Source organism: Pleurodeles waltl, chromosome 5 (genome assembly GCF_031143425.1).
Source record: "Pleurodeles waltl isolate 20211129_DDA chromosome 5, aPleWal1.hap1.20221129, whole genome shotgun sequence".
NCBI lineage: Eukaryota > Metazoa > Chordata > Amphibia > Caudata > Salamandridae > Pleurodeles > Pleurodeles waltl.
Genome location: NC_090444.1, coordinates 785,585,555 through 785,606,929, shown reverse-complemented (window position 1 = coordinate 785,606,929; position 21,375 = coordinate 785,585,555). Strand labels below are relative to the sequence as shown.

Genomic DNA, 21,375 nt, shown 5'->3' with positions numbered 1-21,375 from the left:
TGGATTAAAAAAAATAAAAAAAAAAAATACTGAGGAGCTAAACCAGAAGAATCTGATCCGCAAGTAAGAGTCGGTGAATACAAGTGAACCCAGGCCAGGATTGACACGGTGCACGAGTTCACACGAGCCTTGGCTGTTACACAAGGCAGCACCTCTGTGCCAAGCACTGTAGGAACAAGCATTCATGGGAACGTAACCTAATGCGGGGCGAGTAACTCCAGCCATGTTGCTTTCTTCTTAAGCACTGCTCATTCAACCAAGAGAGAAATGCAGACACTAGTTCTCTCTCAACATTTTAGTCACCAAAGATTCACCTATAACCAAAATTTCCCTTTTTTGCTTTAGTAACGGACGGCATGTCATTCAGCAACTTCTAGGGGCTTTGTTAACCGAAATCAAATTTGAATTCCGCATCTACGTACTGAAGAGGGACCCATGTCGGAAAGGGAAATGTGCATGAGAGAAAGAAAAAACAGACACCAGGCCTTCTCCGCCCACTTTCCAGCACCTGGGACAAGAAATCTATTAACCTCAGAACTGCTCCAAAGCGCCTGCGATGCAGAATAAGCTGGCGGATTGCCTCCTCAAGGTATGCCATCCTCCTCGTCCCAATAGACAACACTGAATCATCAGGCAACTGCCTCGGGGCGTGCGAGGAGCTCGTTTGCGGTTTTACACCGACTCCACTGATCGGCCTGCAGACTCCTGTTACGTGGCTGAAGCACTGGGGGTGTTCACCGGGGGAGCCACTGTGCCTGTCGCCAAGGCATGCACGCTGTGCTTAGGGAAGCTGCTGCCTCCGGAAGTTGACAAAAGAATACCTTCTTCGAAGTCGTGGATAAGCAAGGCTCAAACCTGCCAGTGACTGGGCACCCCCGCAAGAGGCATTTAGAATTCACTACTGCCTTGCAATCTTTAATCTTGATTTCCAGATTTAGCGTATCCATATTACGTTCAACTCTAAGAAATTCTATCAGCTTAAACATAAAGGTGGATTTAACAAAGAACACTCCTTTTTACACGCATAACTTGCGCACGGAAACCAAGTATTCAATTTGCGACAGCTCCTCTGTTTCCAATAAGCAAAGACTCGTAAATTAAAAGCAAGCTCTCTAAAGAATTATTTACTGCGAGGAAGGCGCCCCCGGCGCTGACCCTCGACAGATGCTAGGTGTGATCTTTCACGAATGTGCTGCCTGTTTGCTCGGTGATGCAGCACCGCTGTGTACAATGCAACACGGGTTGGATCCAAGTGGGTGTACTTTTGAAGTTAAAGGAATTCATTTTGCAGCCTGTGGAGGGCAACGTGGACCATAGTTCGTTGTTTGCACCCATGTAATATTGGCGGGGAATTTAGTGACCCACTGACAGTTGTTTTCAAAATGTACAGGTTGCGATACAATAAGATAAGTAGGCCTGTAAATATGGACTTTTAAATAATAGGAATTAGGCTTCTCGGGTCTCAGCGAGATGACATTTTAAAACGGATGACGTCACACTTTCCGTGGTGAACATCTCATCTGCTGGGCAATCGGGGGTGTAGCTTGGTCACTGTGATTGTTGGAAAATCTGAAGCTCCCAGCCCTCAATCACGCTGCGACTTACTGTCAGAACACATTATAGGAGAAGCAGGACATTAGATGGGGCTTAAGGGGCACTAGAGGGGAGGGGGGGGGGGGTTGTTAAGGGCGATTTAAACGCAATTCTTTTCAAACTAATCAACATTATTTCAGGGCTTCAAAACACGGACAAGAGAGAGTGTGTAAGTGCTTTAGTCAGTGCAGGCATAGAAAAATCCCAGGTGAAATCCGACAGACCCTCACATTAACCGACTGAAAGCACTTTTACTCAACTATTTAGAGAATACATTTGTTTTTAGGGGGTGTAACACCCTAAACACCCTCACCCTCCCGGATCTGCGTCTGCACCTTTTACGCTCTCTCTTGTTTTTTATGCGGTCTCTCTCATGTACTTTGCGGTGTCTCACTACCATACTATATATGCAGCAGAGCTCCTTCCTGCTCATTCGTAGATGAATGCCTGCTCAGCTTCTCTGATGTCATTAGCAGAATCACCCTAGTTCCCTGTTGTCTCTCTATTATGCTGGATTGCAGTCAAGCCTTCCACTACGTCAATCCCATGTTCTCTCGTGGTGTCTCTCATCCCCTCTGTTACTCTTATAACTTTTACTGTTTGTCCATCAAAACGCCCAAAAGCTCTGGGCTCACGCTCTCATTACCTATAACGCGCCTCTCAAGTTTTGACTCTTCTTTCACATCGCCTGTACTCTCTCATCCACTCCGCTCGCCCCTGCAACTCTCTTGGTGAAAAGTGTGTTGGGTCTCTAAAATGGGCATGGCCTATGAAAATAAAGGGTGTTGCTTAAACACCTATACCAAATTTCTGTGGTTCCCATATTGTGCCACATGGCAGGTAGTTTGGTACCTTTCTGAGGTGTCTGTTGTTTCATCTAGATATATGACACAACCAGTGGTCGAAGTGGGTGGGATTGGAAGGGCACAACGTACCCTTTCTTTTCTGATTTATAAAAAACGGTTCCCCTACTTTTTGTTGGAAGACAACCATCCAGGGACAGTTAATGCCGATATTGTGAATGCGCTTCAGCTGAGAAGTTATGCAGCAAGGTTGCTGTGCTGTGAAACCTACGCCAGGCAGAGAGCTAAACAAGTCTGCCAGGGTCCCTGCTTCCCAGAAAGATATGCAAATATACGCAATGAGTTAATCTGCAGCTGTAAAGGATGCCTGGGAGCCAGTACTGGCTTTAACTGACAGAATCACTCAAAGCTTTGGATGATGAAGATTTCTTTGTTGAGTGGTAGTGCAAAGAGGTGCATGCTTATAATTGAAACTGTATTTCTATAGCACTTACTAACCCTAAAGAGGTGTTGAAGGAACAGTTATGTAAAAACAAATGCATTATGTAGAGTGTGGGTATTACTAAAATCTATATTTTGGACACACTATTTTATCCTAAACCTTTTTGTAAATTATGTAGCTCTCTATATTATACTGTGTGTAATACATGTTTAAAATAATGACTTACATATTCACACAGGCTCTGACTTTGTAGCACTAACAATACACAAGTCACTATTCTCCACCGCACCAACCAAGATTTAATTCTGTGGCTCATCGGTTACACACAGACCTCTGCTGTGCATTAAATAATAGAGGTTTCATAATGTACTACTGTGCGTTTCCTAAGTTACAACTTTTTAAATGTATTTTTCATTTAAGCTGTGTGTAATTTTCTATGTAGGTACCTGATGGTGATAGACAAAAAAACCATAAAGAATATTTTGACCCCGCCCCCATGCTCACTGACCCCACCCCACTGCATGCAGCATTGCAGTTCCCATGCTTTTTTAATGCACTTCAACCACTGAACACAACTGACATGCTCCTAAAACCAGTTAGGACTATTTGCTTTGCCAGTGGTGGTTAGTTGCTTAAGATAAATGAGTGATATGATTTGGTTGTAAATTATTAATAATGAAATAGGGAGGCTGTATTTATACATTGAGGAAGGAGCAGTGGTTTTCAGAGTGTCGCAATCACTTCTGTTATGTTCACTCTGTTAGGCAAGTATGCCCTTTTCTCTCCACATCTCCTCCATACGCATAGCTCACACCTCATTTCTTTCCCTCTCCATGCCAGAATCCCTGTTGCAGGATCTATAAAGCTTTCGACTTGAGAAAACTTAACTACCTAGCCTCTAAATGCAACACACCTGCTGGGAGCTGCTTGGCTAGGTGCACATACCTTGTCAGGTTGCAAATCCAGAACACTTACAAAGAATTCACAAGTCAGCAGGCTTTTTTGACATATGGACCAAGACTCTAAAAAGGCCTCCCTTTTCAATTTAGCACTTTCTACTTTACTGTTGCATAAGAAAGGCCTTACAATCCACTCTTTACTATTTTCCTCTAATCCTAGAAAGTTGTATTCACCCATTACTCCACTTCCTAGCCCCACCTAGATAGAGTTTATTCCATTCTACATTTTTTCTAATATTAGCTGGATTTCTCGTCCTAAATCGATCTACATGTGTTTTTATCTCTAAAAAGGGGGCATATATCCTAGGGCTGAGTGTTCCTGTATCGTAAAAAGATTTTTATTAGGAAGCATCCCTAAAGCCAAACTTAAAAAGAAAACTGGAAAAGTGTCCTGTGCCTAAACTGTATGCACATTCACTTTTATCATGAGATGGTTATTTTTTAGTATCATTTATTTAAAAAAATGTAATAATGAACTTCATCGTCACAATCACAGCAAAGAATGCAGCCACGACTGACATTACTTCATTCTCAATAATTGCTTATAGTCTATTCAGGGCCATTAAAGGCAAATAAATGTTAAAGAGTAAGGAAAAGGCATCAGGTAAGCATTATGAACACCATAGTCTTGGTGCATCCCGGTTCTGAGGCACCTGAGACAGATCAGGTTCTAAGGTCGAGACTCTTCAGCTTTAGTGGTGACCTTCAATATTTAATTTGAAGACCTGAAGGAACTGGCCACCGATTTTGAGACATAATCCACAGCAGTGTGAATTTAGGTCCTAAAAGTGTATGTTTGTTAAACCAACGAAAGAAACAACTCCGATTTACCTCCTAAATGGCCTTTTCATCCATTTGTTATTTATGGCTGCAGACGCATCTTAAAAAGATTACGTCTGAAAAAACAAATAAAAAAACAGCTATGGAGTTAGCCCTTGTTTACTTTTCTATATAGTGGACTCCACACCAAAAAATACACTTAGAGTATGTTTTTAAAAAATCATGTAGCTGTTGAATTTGCCATATACCATTCTTTGCATTTACAAGGCTCCGCTCGCAAACATCGTCCGATCACACAACTTCAACATCGTCTCATACTCCGATGACACCTAGCTGAACTGCTCATTCACCAAGGACCCCGCCACCGCCAATACCAACCTCCATGAAGGATTGAAGGCCATCGCCGAATGGATGAAGAACAGCTGCCTGAAACTGAATTCTGACAAAACCAAGGTCCTCATCCTCAGCTTCCCCCCCCCCCCTTCGCCTGGGATGACTCCAGGTGGCCTGCCACACTGGGAACCGCACAACACCCTCCAACCACCCATGCAAGCTGGGGTTCATTCTAGACTCATCGCTATCAATGACCCAGCAACTCAACGCTGTCTCTTCCTCCTGCTTCAATACCCTCTGCAAGCTTCAAAAGATCTACAAATGGATCCTCACCGGAACCAGGCCGGTCACCCAAGCCCTCGTAAGCAGCAGACTGGACTACGGCAATGCCCTCTATGCAGGAACCATGGCCAAACTCCAGAAAAGACAGGCAAAGCATTCAGAACACCGCAGCAAGCCTCATCCTGGACATCCCCCGCCACAGCCACATCACAGCCCACCTGAGAGACCTGCACTGGCTCCCCGTCAACAAGAGAATCAATCACGTTCAAGCTCCTCATCCACGCTCACAAAGCACTGCACAACAGTGGACCAGAATACCTCAGCAGACGACGCTCCTTCTACACCCCGACTCGCCAGCTTCACTCCACTCACCTTGCCCTCACCACCATTCCACAGAACGACCACCAGTGGCAGATCGTTCTCCCACCTTGCCGCTAAGGCGTGGAACACTCTTCCTATCCACCTGCGACAGACACAGGACCTGCTAACCTTCAGGAGACACCTCAAGACCTGGCTGTTCGAGCATTCCCCCACCCCCCCAGCACCTGGAGACCCTCACCGGTTAGTAGTGCGCTGTACAAATGCTATGATTGATTGCATGAAAGAAGAACATTTCCCAAACACAACAGAAGAGGTTTGCCTCTTCCGACATGAGTAACCACAATTCAGCCAGACAATGTGTTGCACCAGCTGAGATTAGTCAGGGTGCAAAGAGGAACAGAAGTGTTTTAGGAGGTAACAGGAGGAAGTAGCAGCATCAGGGAGAAGGAACTGCTACTGCAGGACAGCAGCAGGAACAAGATGTTAATAGTTTTAGTGCAGTTAAACCTTCATGTCAGCCTCCACACAGCATTGGATGCACACTGCACTTTGCCACAGGCGAAGATCCTCAATAGGGAAACCTCCTCCTCCATGTACAAATTAATCAATTCTGTTATGGGAATGAGTAATTTGAATTTTTGGGAATGGTTTGCCAAGCATGATTTAAAATGATGGTTTGTGGTCAAGAGTATACTACTGTTTTCCTTTGTTGGGAATAAAACCAATAGGCACAATCAAAATAATGTGTTCCCTCCATGCTTCTGGTCTTTTTGGATAGTAGCAGGAAAGGTTTGCTTACTAAGCAGGCGGGTTATATTACTTGTAGAGTGCCAACAAACAGCAGAAAGTGAGAATCAGCCAGCCTTTACACAATGGATTGCTTTCTAGGAGGACAATCTTTGCATTACCATCAATCCCACAGATGTTCTGCTCTGCCTCTTAAGGACACCTTCCTAAGGTTCAGCACACACCTCAAACAGGTTGGTGATAATCTCCCAATGTCTCGTCTTCATACATATTTTGAAGTCCTCCCAACTCTATGGAGTGGAAAGACCCTGAATCCGTGTGTCATTCCACCATCAAGACTGACCTCAGGAAGCAGACACAAATCGGTGACAAACTCAGACAGCCTTTATTTTTTAAACTGGTAATGAAGGAAGCTTGCTCTATTAGCTGGATATCCATGTGTTTGTTAAATATTTAGGGCTGACTAAGGGAGATGCTGTACAGGGTCATGACACCAGGAGGGCAAAACGTGGTATGACACTTTTACACATTTAGACGCTGCTGCATTCACTAGTAACCTTTAAGCCTGGATGTCCCTCTTTGAAGATTTAACACCACTGCTCCCCTTTCCCCCCAAAAAAATCCCTCAATAAACCGATGAAGCTTTGCAGTGGATGTCAGGTTGAAGGGAACAGATGTTCTGCTTCCTGAATTACTGAACAGAATAATAGCACTATCCTAGCATTGCCTAATTAGCCACAGAGGTTCGTTCTAGCACTGACGGTATGCAAGAAACTAACCCAGCCCAGACACCAACATTGTAAGGACAAAGGAGAAGAAAAACGACACACACGTGCAGTGAATTATTGTATCCAGATCTCAGAAATGTGCATTCCTTGATCACCACAATCCATAAAAGATGTCCATAGTATCTCAGGCAGCTAGGCTGCTTTAACAGAACCTCGCCTTTAAAAACCAATGACAGGCTGTACTACAGAAGAATCGGCAAGAACCCAATATTAGAACAAACCTGAAGTCCGCCAGATGAAATATGAACTGGACAGCTATGTTGAAAGCAGTGGTGAGTGGCTACTCTTTCCATGTGGAACAAATGTGCGTCCTAAATCAGGAAATAATTTATAGGTAGGCAAAAAGTAACTGGAGTTTAAGGCACTGAGCATGAATTCCATGCCAAAAAAAAGAACGACTCATAAGGAGGACATTCAAAAAAGGGAACACGTATCGAGAACTAATCAAACACAAACAAAAAAATCCATGCTTCCCCTTGGCATATTCTCTACTTCCCAAAGGAGGAGTGTCGTTCCTTAAATGACAGGACATTGTGGTTTCCATGCCACCTCCTCGGAAACAGGAAAACGTGTGGTGGAAAAGATGTGAAGGCGGTTTGTAATCTACCTGCAATGCGAAAACATACCAAGGCAAATACCGCACACCCTCAATAACAACGCAATAACAACCACCTTAACGAGCTACTCTGTCAATTTTTGAGAACGTTGTTCAGTGGAAAGACAGCACTTGGCTGCCCCGTTAGACTGGAGACGGCCTTTAATCTTCCAGACAGCATTATGCCAGCGGCCTTTATCTGCGTTTCCCCCGCCAGACCTTGTTGCAGGCTCCCTGCAGTACGAATCGCCATAACCACACTGGCCACAGGAATCAAGAAATACGATCATATCTCTCGAAGGGGGGGTGGAGCTGCAACGGCTGGCTCCCCAGGCCAAAAAGGCATGTGTACAACAACTGCAGCAGGACTTATGTTACAGGGTTTGTTATGAAGAGAAACCTCGGCCGGGGCTTTGAGTGGAAGTACCCAACAGCTGGTACTCACTAGCCACGCTAACTGTTTGCTTCTAGGAAGTGACGGTACTCTCCCACTAAATGTACTGCAATAGATCGCAGGAGTGCTGGTACTCTCCCTTCCAAACTAATGAAGTGCAGGTACGCAGTACCTTACAGCACCTGCTCAGTTAAAACACTGATCCTGGCAACTCACACTGCCGCTAAGTACCCTTTTGTTGGCCTGGTGTGGGCTTCCTTAAAAGAGTTGGGGAGAAGGAGGGTAACTGATTCAAGATAAGAGATATCCAGTCCTGGTGACCTCCTCCGAGACACGTGGAAGTGGCGTTGGAAGGTGTGCTTTGTGGTTAGGTGTTTCCTTGCGGTGGCACTCATTGCCCTCGTGTCTTTCAGGTCTGGTGCTCGTCTCTCTCCATCATCCATGTCCAAGTTTGTATGACTCACTTCATCTGTTTATCATTTTGTCGCGAAGGCCATGTCTCCTTGCTCTTGTATCAGTAGTCTTCTTCTTGCCTCAACATCCAAGTTTGGCCCCGATTAGAAATGGGTCTGTGTTTTCCAGCACCTATGTAGAGGTCAGAATTCCCAGTTGTGAGGTATTTACCACACCTAGTAAATTATCTTTCAAGTTAAATACCTCATTTAATGTTACACTTCAACATGTACAACTGGCTGCCATTTTGCAATGGAAAACGGTACTGTGGTTACTGAAACATGCTTATTTTTCATGCAGTAAGCATCAATATCCACATTATGTCCCATAAGCTCCGAACCAGTGCTATCTTCACACCTGATATACTACAAAACCCAGGCAGTCTAGGGGACCAGGGAGATTAAATAGCACCTACTCCTCTGACACACTCATTATTATGGTTTTGGTGTCTTAACCCTCCCTATTTTGTGAGTACCAGAGTCCTTATGACATGCCTGTATCCACTGCCCTCCGGAGCTTGTGTCCATATCCAACCCCCAAAGCTGGACTAATATTCAAGACAGCCGACTAGTTTTTAGGAGGGCTAGCTGGGTGTAGACTGGTTTGAACAATAATGCCCCCGTTCTGTGCTCCCGGGTGTTTGTGCAACTCCCTCCTCTATTCAGTCAGTGCTGAGGTTGGAATAGAGTGCCCTGAAGTGCCATTTTAGCAGTAATTCTCTGCCCAGAATGAGTTTCCTGTTTGGCAGTTAAAGAAAACGAAAACATCAGCCATGGTCCTGGTGCAGGTGCGGGTAGAGTGATTGGGAGATGGGGAAGATAGAGGCAGGACTCTTCATAGAAGACTGAGGGTTCCTCCATAGTAATAGTGCCTACCTAACTGTTCCTGTGGCAGCAACTCGACTCCTGTGTATAAGGGCTGAGTAGCCGGGGGCATTGTCAAGCACCTACATCCTTTATCAGGGAGTAAACTAATGTCCTCATGTATCATTGCATCATCTCCAGATAAGAGCAATTTGTGACCATCTTCTAGACTGCGCTGTTGTGGACAGTACTGAATACAAAGGGGGCAGGGGCACTTATTCACCCTGACAGAATTACTAATTTGGTAGTTAAACCCATTTTATCTAAACACTTAGAGATAGTATAAAATAGGGAGGTAGGCTCAAAAAACCTCTCTGCATCTTTACATTTTGTACCGCCCATTACAGCATACAGCACAGGGTTACGAGCCAACCCACTTCAGCCACTGGCCAACCTTCACTGAGAGAGAGAGGGAATTCTGCCATTTCACAGGGAGCAAGTCCACACACCAAATAGTTATCTTGAAGTGGCATGGCCTTCTACAGCCAAGAGTGTTTTGTGAGAACAAATAAATTAGTTTTGCTTTTAGCCAATATAAATTTTAGACTGATGGGAGCCCGGCATCTTTCACAAGAATACAGTTTGCAATAAAACATAACAAAACATAAAAGAAAAATCACTGACAAATCCAAAAGGCTGGCGGGCAGCACCAGGCATGCTGGCTTTGCCAGTACTTCTTTTAAGTTGATTTCATAACCACAAATATTATGGGTTTCTAGTCAAACGGCAAGTTGTTTTATAGCGGAGTGCTGTAAAACCGAGAGGCAACTGCGCATTTTATGCATGAAGGGCTTCTTGCCAGCTCCGTTTCTACCCGTGCCAGCTTGGCCTTTTAAAACAAACCTTCTTATGGCTGACATAGGCTAATACGCTTTGAGTGTATTTGTTTTCTAGCGGCTGCCATCCTATAAAAGGATTCTCTGTACTTCTTGCTGGAGTTTGCTGACCAGGACACTAACAAGCCCCAACCAGCCTTGGTTTTAGGATAGTCCAGCAGTTAGTTATAAAGTGCACTAGGCGCTCCCGGAGGCAGTCAGCGACATCACAGCAGTACCCCGTTTCTGAAGACAACAGTTTTGCCTTTAACAAAAAATACAAACGCCATTTATAGTTTAGATTATTTCGTTACTCAACGATAAACGACGTGTCAACCACAGGCACGCAAACCACAAGCCTGGTGGGCCAATGTAACGTCCGACAGTCCTGACTTTTGAAATAACTGCACTCCTCGTCGTGGAATACGTAGGTTTGCTTTCACGCTCAAAAGAATGGCTTGGAAACCAAGCATGCAAAGTGATGTTGGTGAAAAGGGAACACAGGCTGAGAGTCAAGCAAGACATGAGGCACCTTGACAAAGGTTCTTACATGTAAACAACCACTAAAGTGCTAAAAGTCTTTTTGATCTAACCTGTTCCTATGTGCTAAAATTGCTTCAGAGGGACCAACTGAAGCACATGGAGCTCAACTAATTTGCCCAGGATTACTGAGTTAAGTGAAGTGGGAAAGCTATAGCTAAACGCCGAGTCGCATGTTTTCACACACAGAAATTACCCTGTAGACTTAGACAACCTCATCTTAAAATGCGGTATTTTTTAGGCCTCCTTCCGCAAATAAAGTTGTGAACATGGATGCAAGGACAAAGAACTATTGTCTGTTTTAGGGCGCCGCCTCCACAGTAGTCCGACTAAACACTTCTAACCAATCTTACAAAAGACAATGATGGCATCTTAAGACTTACTTGCCTTTTTAAGAGGCCTGATTGAAATTCGTATAATTTCCTTTGTGGAATTGGCATAAAATGCCCCCCCAAAATGTATTAAATCATTCCTCATCAGGCTAAAGGTTCGTCGAGCAAGTCGCTCTCTTTCTAGGGCGAAATAGAGCAAAAAAACACGCAAAAAAAAAAAAAAACATTGTAGGTGACCCAAATAGCCACTCATAATCTGTTCCTTCCTGCTGTTCCAGGCTCACACAATAGGATCTTCATCTTTACAAAACCTCAATTATCCGATGTGGCATAATGGTGTGTGATCTTGGGCACTTTGTGTAACAAGTGTAACATGAAATGTTAGAAAGTAAGCAGGATTAGGTCAACGTAAACAAAATGTTGCCAAGCCACCATAACTTTGCATTTTGCAGCTAATTAATTTATATAATTGTTTTGGTAATGCAACTACTAGAGAATATCATCCCCTACATTGTGCTGTGGAAAATTACCGAACCTTCTTTAGGTCTGTATTGCCAGTTTAGCTGTCTCCTATTGTTTCCAATATCTACAGTGGCTTATGGGTTGTATCCTTCTGTCATTGGACTCCTTGAGCGAACCCACTTCGCCCACTGATTTGAGACATTGTCAATCATTTTTCTTTTCACCAACCTCGACAAATTGCTGCCGTAGTTGGAGGCGTCTCCCGTGGCTTTTGAAATCAGCTTTTTTGTAAGGGAAAACAGCTGACAAAAGACCTATATATAGCACGGGCCGAGCTGCATGTGGCGCTCCAGAATGCCCCCTCCTTATTTCATCTCATTCCCAACATTGGTACTTATGGTAAGTAACACGCGTAAACCATCAACCTACCCGGTGGTGGCCAATTGTGCCTAGCGTGCAGATGGGTAAATCGAACACAAAACCTGTCATAACGAATGAAACAGAAGAGCCACAATGGGCGGCCCAAGAAAGGAGAAACGTAGGAAAAACCCCTCCAAAAAACGTTTGCATACTATGCCTTCCAACACGTTTGTCTTTTAATGAGGATATAAGTGACCCTGCATCTGCCACCCCTTATATGTTTATCTGACAGCCACAACTGTTGGACCACACATGACGGAGCGCATCCCTCCTGCAACCCTATCATTCACGTTATCACTGCAGCACACATACCCTGCCAAAAAGGAAGCGAGGTCAATAGCAGGTTATCGTGGATATAAGAAAAAAAACTACTGCGAATCAGGCAACAAAAAAAAAATAGGAAACGCTTGTTCAACTCAAGTATCTAATAAGAAAGCAGATTACTGTACCAGATGGTAGGCGGGCTACACTAACCAGGCCGATCCACGCTCGCACAGAAACCCGTGGCCGCCGCGCACTCAACCTTTGAAAGGGATCGCAGGTGGCTGTGTTTACCCAAGTCCTCTCTCGCCACAGTGAGCCTGAGAACACGTGGTGGCTTCACGGGGCTGTTCATTGAGGCCTCCCTTCCTGCTGATGTCAAAACAGTTCAATGATTAACAGAAACATCTGAGGGCCCGGATCAGTCTGTATATAACACACACTCAGCTCAGTCAATTATCTTCAGTAGCCGTCACCCTAAATATCTCATTTCCTTAACTCTCTATTGTGCACGAACCATCTCTGCTTCAGAACGTCGCCATGTTAATGGGCAGCACAAGGTAGTCAGTCACAGGGCCTGATTATGAGTGGGTCGGAGGGAAGGTGCGATTTATCACACCCTGTAAAATCGGACTCCCTCTGTTTCGGAATCTAACAGGTGTGATAAATTGTATCTGTTTTGAGGTTTGGGGAATAAAATTCGGATTTTGGTGCTTAGCGCACTAAATCCGCATGACAGTAAAAATTGCACTCTATTCCACTATTAAGTTGCGACAGGTTTGAGCTTCCAAAATGTAACAAATGGTGAGGACTTTATTGCACTCATTAACTGCCCGGTGCTCTACATTCCATACAACTCGGAATTTCGACCCCTGTGCAACAGGAGTTTGTGCCGGGTCTGAAAATTCAGATTTACTATTAAGCATTTCAAAGGTGCTTCCCGAGGTATCCAGGGGAGTGAAAAAGTACTTGTTTTTTTTTTTTTAGAACTGTTGGGAAAATGTACCAAAATTACACAAATTGTGTGCAATTGGCGTTTTTAAGTACATCATGTGACATTTTTGTACAAGGTCACACATTGTGTTAAAAGCCACAGCAGATACAGGAGTCTGGCTCAAGCAGAAAATCTCCCTCACCAAGACATTTTCTGCTTGTCTTCTTCTGCGAGCAAAAAAGTACTCAAATTTGCTTTATTTTAAGAATTTCAGGCAATACAAAATTTAGTAAGCGTAATTAAAATTTAGCATGGGCTTAAATTGGAAACCTCCTTAGTTGACCACCAAAACAGCAAATTTAAACAATACTACATGGAAATCTTGATTCTAACTTGAAACAATTTTCAACTTAATTGCACGCCCCCTTATAGATTCAATAATACATGACGGGTTATCTATCATGTATCTAGATCATGAAGAAAAATAGGCTAGGGCCAATATCAGATATACATACAACTAGAATAAATACATGCAAAATATCTGGAGTAAACAACTAGGTAATGGCATCAGGGCATTGGTTGCAATTTCTGTTCTCCATTCCATCTGGCAAACAGCAGGCACTCTCGTTTCCAATCCCCTATTAATGAGGGCATACTACTTTTGTTAGGCCTGTCCCAGAACTGATTAACAAATCTGGAAAATTCCTTAGTCTTGTCATATAGATCGAAAGATCTTTATATTATTTGCTTTCTTAACTTTTCTTAAATTCTACTTTATATCAGAGTACAAGGGTGCTTTTCTTGGCACAGGAATGAAAATGAGTTTCTTTTCATGGTTCTTAATATTATTTAGTCCAGTGATTCCCAACGTTTTGACTCCTGAGAACCACCAATGAATCACTACTGGAAGCCAAGGAGCCCCAAGAATTCTGTACAGTTTATATTTCAAACATTAAAGCAGTATTTCCCAAATAATACATAAACAAGTACACCCCAAACAAATACTCGAATTACTAAAGATGTAATTATTTTAGATCGAAAAATATGCGAAAATTAAAAAAACGTTAATGGGGAGGTTGGTGCTGCATCTCGGAAACTAACTTTTCAATGTTTGGTTTTTATTTAGGAAAACTGAATCCTCAGGTCAGATTCAACATTTCCCAAGAGATTTCTGTTTTTTTTTCAGGCACATAGGATCTGAGAAAGTTTTTTTGCACACACGTGGTAGGGAAAAGAAGTAAAACCATAAGGGCCTCATCTCTTCATAGCCTCTCCATCAAATGTATTCCATTTGTTTTATACCACCTCTCATACCAGTGTAAGGTGTTGGAGCACTTTACAAGGGACTATAAGGTGTATGTTCCACATGTCATCCACACTGGTAAGCATTTTCTAAGTGTGCTTGGTCTGGAAAAGCACAAACTCAGGATTCAGAACATAACACAGTGGTTAGCTTTGACTTTAATAATAATGTACTTGCATGCAAGCAAACCTTTCATTTTAGCAGCATAAGGATAATGGAAGACTGGGAAAAAACTAAACTTTGTAATTTGTTCCATGCAGTTTGCATGCTGTTCTTTGATGGCAGTTCATAGCTCTCTGTGCTAGATTACAACTGTAACTTATGAACTACACAGTAATAAAAGTATCTGACAAAAGCCGTAACCCACTGTGCTATGCACATAAAATACTGTCTTTTCATGAAACACATTCTTTGCAGCAGGCACATTAACCATCTGCGCTACCTTAGATGAGTCAAAACTGCCACTAGACAAAACTCCCATCTCTCTCTCGAGTTATCTTGATGCTTATTTTTGTCAGAAAGCTGCTGGATGTACAAGGACTTTGCAGTGCTTTTAAAGCCGCTGCACAAATGAAGTAACAAATATCAAAACATTCACGTTGTTTCTGTATTGAGGTCCCAGCTGGAGAAGTGCCTTCCTGCCGGCCCAGGCCTACGGACCCCTTGGTAATGTATCACGGACCCCTGGTGGTCCGCAGACCAGAGGTTGGGAACCACTGATTTAGTGTATTTATCAGGCTATTAATTGAAAATTTCCAGCATATTGACTTAATTGATTTACAGCCTCTTTGCCGTATTACTATGTCCCCTCTAATTTGATTCCCAGGGTTTACACCTGCTCACTGAAGTTGCATATGGTCCCTACTAGTGCTGACTGTCCAAGATCATCTTGAAGGTTTTACACAGTAGGTGAGGTTCGCCTATCCTCCCACACTCACCTTCATTACTCAGTTATGAGGAACATAAGTCCAGGGCCTGTATAAGCCAATACAAAGCTTCCTTACCAATTACCTCATTGCAGACACTACCAATTAGACATACTTCTCCTTCCTTCACCCCAGTCCTCTTGCATACATGCCAATAGACCTAGTTCAAGTGGACACTCCCAATTTTAGAAGCCAAAAATGGCTTGATTTTAATAGTCTCCCACCAGAATTAGCCACTTCAATAGAAGTCAATGGGGAAAATACAGTCCCCCGATTTTGACAAAATCCCATACTTTCTTGTTCTAGAATGTTGGCATCTATGCTCTCATGATATTTACCATGCAGACCAGATTGCCCCATATCCCTTAACCTCCAACCCACACGGACATCACTTTTGTAACCACCATACTTAAGTTAGCAAGCAAGTTTTCCTTAACCTCTCCTTTTCAAGTTGCCACCACTGCTTACGCCTATTACCATTTCTGTCCAAACCAAGTTGCATCCTCAAGATTATTTGTGACTCACCTTATCAGAAGTTCTGCTGAACTCCTTCTATCCCATTTGGTGATGCCACACCCTTAGATTGAGCCTCCTCCTGCTACACCAGTCTCCTACTGCTTCCCTCACATTTTTAGTCCTAGTTTGCTCCCTCCAAGTATGGCAAACTCATGTGCACTCCCTGTTCAATTTCAGCAGGTCACATCTGACAGAATCTACTGGGTGTGTGAGGGCTGGGAGGTCTGGTATACCAGCATGTGCAGGTTTTGGAGCAAAAAACACCAAAATCTGCATATTATTCCACATTAAAGACAAAAAATGTGGAATATGTACTACTTATTGTAACCAATAAATGCCAAACTCCGGGAAGTTGGATTTTTTAGGGTGGGATAGATACCAACAAGTGTGTGGGGAGCAAACAGTTCCAATTTTGGTGCATATATCTCTCCTCACGTTGATGAATTAAACAACCCAGTGGTTCAAGAGGAGAGGTTCTGTTGGAAGCTATGGGCCTGATATAGATATTGGCAGACAGGTTACTCCATCACAGCGGTTTCAGATATCCCGTCTGCCCAAATCTAAATCCGATTGGACATAATGGGATTTAGATTTCGGCAGACGGGATATCTGTCACCGCTGTGATGGAGTAGCCTGTCTGCCAGTATCTAAATCATTCCCTATATTCCCAATCTTTTTTTGTTTTACTCAGCAGTTCCCATAATTCTTATTGTCTCACCCCCATATTCACTGACTCTACCCCCATTGCACTCATCCTAGTTCCCGTACATAGTTAAACACTTCACCTTATGAATGACAGATTTATAAAGCACAATAGCTAACTGAATACATCCTAGTGCTAAAATAGAACGCCCACAAATCAGGCCTGGCACAAGCTGGCAGAACCAAAGCAAAGACTTTAACTTTTTTACTTTGTTTAGATTAGCATGAAAAATCCATGAAAATGACAGTTCAGGACAGAGGATGAAACCGACAGAAAAAAAAATGTAGATTTCTCCTGTGTAGTATTAAAACAAATAGTGCCTTTCCCAGAGTGACACTGAACCACGCCCAGTGTCTAAACACGTTGGTTATTTAAGTTTGTCACAGGGAATGTACAGGAACTACTTAACAACTGGTTTTCTTAGAGCTATTTTTGGCGCTCGTCTTTGCTATGCCATTATGTTCCTAGAACAGGCTGAGCACACACGATCTTTGCATGTTTAATACTCTTGCTCCGAGAGTCCCAAACATTATTTTTATCAACACACCCATGCCAAGCACTGACAACACAGGACCAAGCTTCGAAGGGTTGCAAAAACCACAGGGAAAGGCAATGTACGAGATTCCAGCAGGAGGAATGTTTAGAGCTAAGCATAAAGAGAACTTCTTGACACTTTTTCTTCTCTTAAGCCTTGAGTGCCTGCTGCCTGCCTCCAATAAGTCTGGGTTAAGTGACACCTGGTCTTTGTGCATTCCTCCTAGACAGTCACACACAAAGGGAACTGAGGTGTGCCTGATGGGCCATTCACATTCTGATGGGCCATTACACAGGCTGATGGGCCATCCTTGGCAAGATGTGAGGGAGGGGCAACACTTGCACCTGCATAGGGTGGTGGCTGTCCCCACACAAAGAGCTGCATATCCCTCCCTGTAGTGTGTCTGGAGCCAGGGCATGAGAGGGAGAACCTGTGTTTACTTTATAGCCCCTCTTCGAAGTCACCCCCACTTCAAAGGCACTGCTGGGTATAAGAACTGGACTTCTGACCCTACCACATCAGTAAACTTCTCGACCTGTAGATACTCTGCCAGGAAGAAGGACTACTGTTCTGCTGAAATGTCTGTCACTCTGCTGGACTCCTGCTCTGCTGACCTGGTGTTCTCCTTGCCTGGTAGTAAGGCCTGGACCCGAATCTGTCCAATCCAGAACCATAGTGGCTCCAAGGGCTTGCTGGCTTGCCTCCTGTGCTTCACAAGCCTCAAGGAAACACAAAAGACTTACAACACACCTGGACTAGTCTTCAACGAGCCCCTGACCCCCCAAGAGGCGCCTCTCCAGTACTGGGCCCTTGGAAGTGGTTTTTGGCTCCTGAAATCAAGCTTTTGGGCTCTTCGCGACTGCGAATGGGCCCGCTCACATGAGAACTGTGTTGCTTGTGCGGAAAATCAGTACGAGCTGCAGCAAGTTAATTTCTTCACACATCAATCATCACTGCTCATGGCTGTGAGACTCCAGTACACCTGTTTGTGATGCCCGACTGATTCTTGGCACTCGCAGACCACCACCAGCGATGCTCTTCTTGCGCCCAGCGAACTTCTAGCCTGCAAACAGGACTCATTGCTCAACTTTGGGAAGGTAAAACTTCAGCAGGACTTGCCTGGGACTGGATTCGACCTGTGCTGCATTGCAGTTGGCCTGAACTTTTGGATTTCACCCGGTCTAGCCCATCCAGATAGAAGCATAAAGCGCTAATCTGGGCTAAGAACTACATCTAAATTTAATCTTTATAAATTCCTATCTCAACTTCCTCTTATTGGATTTTTGTCATTTTGGTCTTGTTTTTCTCATAACATTACGCTCTATTTTTCTAACAAGATGTGGTGCCTTTTTGAGTGGTGTTTTCTTCCACTGTTTTACTATTTTAAGTGTTGCACAAATACTTCACACATTGCCTCTTAAAATAAGCCTAACTGTTCTGTGCCAAGCTTCCAGAAAGTGAGCATGGGTTAACTTTTAGTGCGTCGCTGACTTACCCTGACTAGGATTGTGGTCCCTACTTTGACAGGGTGCATACCTCTGCCAACTAGAGACCCAATTCCTAACAGTTGGGTATCAGCGCACACAAAACCGGTGCAAAACCATTTATGCACATTAATCCCCTGATTATCACCAACATACAAATTGGGTTCAAAGAAACACCCAATGTCGGAGGCTAATGTTATTTGCCCCAAGGAGTTTAGTGCCAGATTGTACCACATCTCATGAATGAAGAAATGTAATGATCTCAGTAGGCTGGCTGAGTGGACTTTGCAGGAACTGAGGGTCAAGTTGATGTCAGCAGAAAACACTTAGCTTACTGCACTGTCTTGCTCTAAATAGTAGTAGTTTTTGACAAAACAGCTCCAAGGCTACCAAAGCAGAGAAAGTGCAAGCGACTGACTGAAGCATATACGTGTTTTGCGACTATAAGGTATACGAAAACACCATAAAACAATGTGACAGATTCGTGACAAGCCCACAATAGACACAAATCACATACCACAAATTCGAATAACACATAAATTTACTGTCGGACATAAAGATAAATAATAGTTTCAGTAGCTGTACTTCAAACATACAATGCACGCAACAACAGTACCCATGCAAGTTGGTGACTGGGCTACTTTCTTTATTTAGGTCAACAAAAGGAAGTGGGCAGTGGGTACGAATGATTAGCTTTCAATGTCACAAGGGTCCCATCTTCAAAGGTTATTGGTCATCTTGGGGCATGTGTCTTTCCGACAGCTGACAATCGTACTCTGTCACCTAACGTACAGCAAACGTATGTCACGTATGAGCTTCCTTTGTTGTTCAAGGAAACAGATTATTTCTCGAGCCAGTGCCCCAAAATTACCCTGGGCGCACCGGCCCCAAAGTGTGGTGTTTGGGTAGAAAGGGCTGACAAAAAAATATATTAGCGGGCCACCCAAGCAGGGGCATTGGAGGAGTCATCTTTAAGGTACTTAGAGACAGAAAGGACAGCAGGTGCCAGAGAAAAGGCTCCCTAGCTTCTGTTTTTTTCAGCAAATATACTAGTGTGTGGCTAAAGCACAAGAAGCGCAAGAGTAGACATCTTTTCTTCAAGCTAGGTGCAACTGCGCTACATTAAGCTTTCTAAAGTAATGAACTATAAACCCCATCAGAGCCTGTATTCTCCACGGCCATAATCTGATGCCTAACAAAATACGGGCCTCTTTGGTGCAGTTGTTCCTTCTATTAGGACAAATTCGCCCAAAACCTTAGCGTGTTAGGTCAGAAACAGAGAGGTGCAAATTCAACATCACAAAACTTAGCATTTGTTTCTATTTGACACGTATGGTTTGTGTGTGTGGCCTATCTGTGAATTGTGGTAACTTTTCACAGACATCACGTAACTTTGTTGCATGTTGGAAACTTTCCATGCGTTTTTCAAAACATTTGTAAACTGTGGTTTTGTATTTGTTTTATTGCGTGCTACTTAAATAGGGGTCTCGGTTAATCTGAGCTGAAGCAGGGCTTTGACACCGGGTCCAGGAACTCCCAATCAAGCACCACTTACATACCTGCGAGCCCAGGTAGCGCACGAGGCACTCCTCGCACACCGCCTTCTTGCAGCAGGGTAGGGGCTTCAGCAGCCTGTCCTCCAGGCAGACCCGGCAGTAGGCGAGCACAAGCCAGTCCAGCCCCTGCTCCGGATACAGGGGACTCCCCGACTCCAACAGCCCAGGGAAGAAGGGGTCTGCGGGGGGCATCAGAGGCGGCGGATCTGGACCACTCTGGTCCCCGGAGAGGTCATTCTCCACGCAGTAAACGCTGCACTGCACCAGTCTTTTGGGCTCGTGGGGCGGCGGCTGCTGCTCCTCGGCAGGGCTGAAACCGGCAGTCTCCGGCGACGCGGGGGCAGGGGCACCCGGCTGCGTTGCCTCTTCAGACTCCCCCTGTTCCCCTCTGCCCATCCTCCAGCGCCTCCGCCGTCTGCGCTGCTGGTCATCCTGGTGCCTCCGCCGGCGCCGACGCTCGGGCCCCAACTCCCTGCTGCCTTCCTCCTCTTCACCCAGTGTTTCAGAACAGGGGACCTCCACTGCCCCTTCCTCCTCTCCACCCGGCTCTGCGCCACCGGCTTCCTCCCCTGGGGGCGCCTCACCGCCAATGCCCACCATCCTCAGAGCCGGGTCCGAGTCCTCCATGGCCGGGGCCCGCCTCGGCCTCCCCCCATGCAAGCTCTGCTCGCAATCACCGCCGCGCTTCCGGGTGCCACCCGGCCCCGTCCACGACCTCTAAGGCACCCGGGGCAGCGGAGAGTCCCTGTCCGGGTTGCACTTTTGCCCCTTGCCTCTGTTAGGAGTAATGTTACGTTTGTTTGTATTGTAGTTCAAGTCCCCCCTTCGTTCCTGTTTCACTCTGAGCCGGGCTGCAGGGATTGCGTTTGTTGATTTTTTTTTTCTAAAGGGGAGGAGAAGCAAGCGAGGAGCTGCAGCAGAACCGAGAGGGCAAATCAGCTCACTTTCAACTACTGTAGCACAGAAACCTGAGTCGTGACCGACCAAAAAAAAAAAAAGTGGGGTGGAGGGAGGATATGGGGGTGGTTGCAATACATCTACGTGTAGCAGGAGATGAGGGGGAGGGTCAGTAAGCGAGTTATTTTGAGGTGCTATTATATAAATTATCCTGAATCGTCACGTTGTTTGTTTCTTTGCAGAAACACATACTTCCATTCTCGTCAACGTAAGGGCAAATTAGGGGCTGTTTCTAAAGTAATATTGACCACCATTCCGGTTGAAATGGGGCTGTTAGA

General features: G+C 44.5%; 1 protein-coding gene across 1 annotated transcript in view; it reads right to left on the bottom strand.

The window, feature by feature from the left end:
- The window catches only part of RNF217 (ring finger protein 217), a 466,037-nt gene extending 445,012 nt beyond the window's left edge, over positions 1 to 21,025 (bottom strand). Inside the window, exon 1 of the mRNA XM_069234802.1 lies at positions 20,144 to 21,025. Within this exon, the coding sequence (XP_069090903.1) occupies positions 20,144 to 20,767 (624 nt within the window). The 5' untranslated portion in view covers positions 20,768 to 21,025. The remainder of the gene's footprint in view (positions 1 to 20,143) is intronic.
- Between the last annotated feature and the right edge of the window lie 350 nt (positions 21,026 to 21,375).